This window comes from Rana temporaria, chromosome 4 (genome assembly GCF_905171775.1).
Source record: "Rana temporaria chromosome 4, aRanTem1.1, whole genome shotgun sequence".
Classification (NCBI taxonomy): domain Eukaryota; kingdom Metazoa; phylum Chordata; class Amphibia; order Anura; family Ranidae; genus Rana; species Rana temporaria.
Window position 1 is genome coordinate 153,085,387 of NC_053492.1, and position 6,000 is coordinate 153,091,386.

The 6,000-nt window shown below is 39.0% G+C and overlaps 1 protein-coding gene across 1 annotated transcript in view; it reads left to right on the forward strand.

Moving 5' to 3' along the window:
• Window positions 1-3,540, forward strand: part of LOC120935656 (extracellular calcium-sensing receptor-like) — a 58,195-nt gene extending 54,655 nt beyond the window's left edge. The window contains exon 6 of the mRNA XM_040347711.1: window positions 1,795-3,540. Within this exon, the coding sequence (XP_040203645.1) occupies window positions 1,795-2,690 (896 nt within the window). The 3' untranslated portion in view covers window positions 2,691-3,540. The remainder of the gene's footprint in view (window positions 1-1,794) is intronic.
• The last annotated feature ends 2,460 nt before the right edge of the window (window positions 3,541-6,000 follow it).

Here is a 6,000-nt window from a genome sequence, read left to right on the forward strand (position 1 = left end):
ACATCGTAGTACTTTATTAAATACAAACCATAAAAATTATAAACATTTCATGAAATCAACAACCACAATGTACTTCTCTCTTATTTCTGCAAAATAAATAAATTATTTGTCATATATTTAGAAAATGTGTGCAATTCTATTTCCATATAAGAGGGATGGATATCTCAGAAATGCGTTTTGGACTGGGATGAAGCAAACGTGACATGTAAAGTCGACTAGGCATCCAGAAGCAGACCCACCATACATTGCTTAGTGATATTTTGATAAACACTCATAGTAGTAGCAGCATAATGCAAATAATGTTTATCAAAAAATCACTGGGCAATGTATAGCGGGTCTGCTTCTGGATGTCTAGTGGACTTTAAACATATGTAGGTAGATTCAGTAAGAGTTAGGCCGACTTGCGCCGTCCTATCTTAGGTTGCAATATTTTGGATGGCCGCTAGGTGGCGCTTCCATTGCGGCCAAGGCGTAGAATATGTAAATGAGTTTATACGCCGATTCACAAACGTACGCCCGGCCGCCGCAGTCGAATTACGCCGTTTCCGTAGCGCATTACAGGCCTAAAGTTATTCCATCTATTAGGTGGAATAACAATGTTAAAGTATGGCCACCGTTCCCGCCGCGAGATTCAAATTTTTTACGTCATTTGCGTAAGTCGTCCGCGAATCGGGATTTACGTAGTTTATGTCCACGTCAAAATCAATAGGCCCGTGCGGCGTACGTAACCGCAATGCACACTGGGAAATGTAGTCGCCCGGCGCATGCGCAGTGAAAAAAAAAACGTCAAACGTGAGGTCAAGCCTCATTACCATCAAACACGCCCCCCTCCAAGTCATTTGAATTTGGCGCCCTTACGCCCGCCCGCTTTAGGCTACGCCGCCGTGTATTAGCAGGCAAGTATATTGAGAATCATTACTAGCCTAGCTAATTTACGGCGGCGTAGCCTAGACAGGCTAAGATACGCAGCCACAAAGTTAAGCCCATCTCTTTGAATCTACCTAATAGTTCCCCCATTAGAGGCTCCCCTTGCATTTATGCATTGGACTGCTGTCTTTTACTGGTGTGCTTGGGAGGTTGACAGCAGTCGTCCGCTACATGAGTACATAAGGTAGAGACAACAACAGGAGCTTAGTTTGCCCTGGTGACTCATTTATCTTTCCTCCTCTGCACCTTCGTGCTCATTTTCATGTACTGGGCACCACCAGCTAGTTTTTGAGTCTTGAAAATGGGGAGTAATCATCACATAAGTGGAATAGACACGTGAAACTCTACTTCTTTGAGCATCCCATATGAGCCATTATAAATATATTGCTGAGCAATTTCCTGCCAGTTCACAGCCCTATTTCTTTAGATTAATTATCACGTTATGGACGTTTGCATCATCCTGGTCCTAAACACATTTCTGAGATCTTCAGATGACAAACAATTTCTTTATTTTTAGGAAATAATAGGAGGACATTGTCATTGCTGATTGAATTATATGTTGTCTTGTGTCTATGATTTTTATGGTTTGAATTTAATATAGTACTGTGATGTGCATTATTTAAGTGTAGTGTCGAAATGTGGAAGTTGATATATCTTTTTTCTAAACTTATTTGCTCTGTCATAATTCTTAGGAATATAGATCAAGGAGGTGGAGTCTAAACCATTTTTTTTTGTTTGGTTTATTTACTTGCATCCAAAAAACACCCCAGCTAATAAATTAGAATTCATATTATTCATGCCTATATTTAGTTAACTGTTCACTAGAAGGCCCGGTGTAACCGAGTTATGTAATGTTTGTGCACACAGATTCTCTGGAATGTCTGGTATGTCCTCTAGAGTTCTGGTCCAATACACAGAAAGATTGCTGTGTCCCAAAGAAGCTGGAATATATTTCCTTCAAGGAAACATTGGGATCTGTTCTGTTTGGAGGAGCGTTGCTTGGCATATTTCTTACAATAACCATCATTGTTATCTTCATATACCATCGTTATAATCCCATTGTGCGTGCTAACAATTCTCACCTGAGCTTCTACACCCTCTTCTCCATTGTCCTCTGCTTGCTGTCTTCCATTACCTATCTGGGACAACCATCCGCCGTGTCTTGTCTTCTTAGAAATACTGGATTTGGCATTACATTTACCTTCTGCATTTCTTGTATTCTGGGTAAAACCATTGTTGTGATTGTGGCATTTAATGTGCAACATCCTGACAGGAAAGCAGCTTTGTTATTTAGTCCTATAAAACAAAAAGTCCTTATTACTCTATGTAATTTGTTTCAGATTGTTGTTTGTTCTGCCTGGAATATATTGTCTCCTCCACAACCCATAAGGAAAACCACTTTTGACAGCCCTGCAATTACTTTGCAGTGTGATGCTGGTTCACTTCTGGCCTTTTCTCTAGTGCTGGGATATATTGGGCTCCTGGTATGTGTTTGTTTCACTCTGGCTTTCTGTGCTCGGAACTTGCCCTATCATTATAATGAAGCTAAACTCATTACCTTCAGCATGGTGATAGTCTCTGCTGTGTGGATAACATTCATTCCCACCTATCTGAGCGCTCCAGGAAAATATTTAGATGCATTACAAATGTTTGCAATACTATTCTCTTGTTATGGTCTTCTCGTATGTATATTTGTTCCAAAATGTTACATGATTTTATTGCAACCGCACAAGAAGATACAGAGAATGCAGAGAAAAGAGTAAAGATACTCTCATATGGTTTAAAGATTGTTTTAATACTTTTCTAAAAAAAGTCACCTATTGTGAGAGGAAGTTTCTGGTTCCCTCACTCTCATACTTAACCTCAGGATTATCAACAGAAAGTCAGTCAGAGAACTAAATTCGAACTGGATTGGATTAGCAAGACAGTCAGGAAACTATATCCATGTAAATCTATGGAAATTAAAAACTAAATGCAGCCAAAACATTTTTTATAGACTAGGATAAAGTAAATGATGTCAGATTGTTACTGCTGTTTATGATCCCATTGAGGAGATTTCCCCTCACTTGCTGACCAGCCTTTGATAGCTGGAAATGAGGAGAGCTGCCATCATCAAGACATACATTTATGGATTGCAATGACCTGTCAGAGGTTATAACAGCCACCATTTTAATGAAGAAAACATGTTTTTGTTGCAGTCGACGTCCCCAGGTGACAGATTTCCTATCACTACCTGTACCAATAGAACGTTGGGGGGAACATTTCCCAATAGAGGTACAGACTTCAATAAAATCATGACGTGGTTCTGTTACTTACCCACTTTGTCTAAAACAAAAGAACTTGTGGCTGGAGTGGGGCTTTGAAAAAGTAAACTTTTTCATTTGTGATAGTTTATATTGTATATTGTTTTGCTGAGCAGCCTATTATTCTTTGTTTTATAACATTTTAAGATAAATACATCTAAATTTGAGTAATGTATTTCAATAATTAATTAGCCAGGAAGTCGTGTGTGTGGAAACTTTATCTCTCTTATAACATGCCTTCAATATCTACTTCTCTTTTATGCCATTTAAAAGCTAGATGTACAATATTCTTAATACAATTCACAAATTAACATGTTATGGCTTTTAAAAAAAAAAGAAAACTTTATAGTAAAAATATTATTTTGTAAATAATATCAATCTTTTAAATAAAAAGAGCAACATTTTTGGGGGAAATATCATGGTAGTTTCTGTAAGGTGTTTACTTTTGGTGTCACTTTTAGCTATGTATGATGTTTATTTCTTTAGGGTGTAAAAAATGCCAAAACAGTTTGTATTTGTGTAAAAAAAAAAAAGTCACAGTTCAACTACTTCCATACCACGCACATTCCAGAACTCCTACATGTAAAAGTCATAATTTTTTTGTTAGAAAATTACTCGGAACCAGGGCTTTTTTTGAGCGGGAACGCGGGGGAACGCAATTTCGGCACCTCCAACACTGAATGTATTTTATGGAATGGTGTGCTGGAGGATCTATTGATGCTGGCTGCTGGGAAATCTATTGTCGCTGGTGGGGATCTATTTTTAGTGAGAGTCTATTGTTTCTGGGTAGGTCTATTGTTGGCTGGGGGGTCAATTATTGATGGGAGGGATCTACTGTTAAGGGGGTGGTCTATTGTTGCTTGCTGTTGGAGGGTCTTATTGATGCTGGCTGCTGGGAGATCTGTTGTTGCTGCTGGGGTGGCATTTTGTTTTTGGGGGATCCATTGTTGCTGGGAGGGGGTCTGTTGCTGTGTGGGCTATATTTATTGTTGCTGTGGTGGGGTCTGTTGTTGTGGGAGTCTATTGTTGCTGGGGTGGTATTTTGTTACGGGGGTCCATTGCAACTTTTTCTGTCACATAATATTCGCAAAGCAATTTTTTCAAATGCAACTTTCATGAATAAAAAAAAAAAACAGTAGTTAGCCCAATTTTTTTCTATAATGTGAAAGATGATGTTATGCCGAGTAAATAGATACCTCACATGTCACGTTTTAAAATCGTGCACACTAGTGGTATGGGGCCAAACCTCGGTACTTAAAAATCTCCATGGGCAATGTTTTAATTTTTTTTTACAGGTTACATGTTTATAGTTACAGGGGAGGTCTTGGGCTAGAATTATTGCTTTCACTCTAGCGTTCGTGGTGATACCTCACATATGTGGTTTAAACGTTGTTTACATATGCGTATGCATTCGCATGGATGGGGATGCTTTAATTATTAATTTTTTTTTTGTTTGTTTTATTAAAAAAAAAAAATCCACTTTCCTTTAAAAAAAAAAAAAAAAAAATTATCACTTTTATTCATATTTCAAGAAATGTAAACATCCCTATTAATAGGAATAGGGCATGGCTGGTCCTCTTTATGGTCTATAAGACCCCATATCTCTCTTCCAGGCTGGATAGCCTTGAGATCAAAAATAAAATGAATGATCTCACGCTTTCCTGTCAAGTCCCCAGATGGTTTACATTAACCGGAAGTGGGGATCTTGATGAATTGGCTATTTTGACATAACACAGGCATTGTTTACTTCCGCTGGTCCAGACGTGAGGTCACAACATCATAACAGGGCCTCCGAGAGATTGCCGGGGACCATCTGTCCCTCAAATTTGTCTATGACTTTCTTCTGGCGCCGGCAGATTCCTTCTCCATCTCAGTGATTGCTCAGGCGAGCCGGGAGAAGCAGTGGAGGGCGACGGGGGACGGGGACGTCCCCTCCCACCACCTGCAAGAATAGGCAATGTTCAGATATCACCACTGAAACCAAGGACATCATATGACGTTCAGTGGTAAGACATTTACATTAGAGTTATAGCATAACTGTGTAGGAGTGCTAAACAAAGAGGCATATTAGAAAATATTGTGATGCCCATTATTCTGGTGGTGGAAGGTGTGGGAGTGCTTACAGTGTACATTGAGACCCTGAGATCTGAGATGATGACAAATGATGAGCTACCGAGGACAGTGTTGGAAAATGCATGCTAAAAATTAGTTTGTTAAACTGATGCCCCCCCCCCCCTTTTCTCTGACATTTTCTGTCCAGAGATCCGATCTCCAGTAACATACTGAACATGGTGACAGCTCTCCTGCTACCTTTCCCCGATAAAGACATACTTTATGTCAAAATCAATGACAGTAGGGAGTTTGCCAGAATTTTGCTATGGAGCAGTACTAATCATCACTTTCATTGTGATTGGCCTAAACTTGCTAGTGTTATATTGCTGAAAATATGAATAGATTACTCCAATAAATTGCTGATTATGATGTGATCTAAACAAGTTTAAGGGAATAGGTAATCTTCCGAATTGCTGTCACTTGTAGTTTTCTAAAGTGCAAAGTTACAAGCACTGACGCAAAACAGGTTCAGGATGGCAAAGACAATGCATAGAGATATGTATAAAAACCTGCGCTCAAAACAAAATTGACAGCCAAAACCAGGTGGGGCTGAATACAAACATAACAAATAGATCAGAAAGGAAAAAAAGGCGCGCATATCCTTTTAAATGAAATAAGGTGTCTGTCCCTTTAAGAACTACAATAAACAACAAAGTGT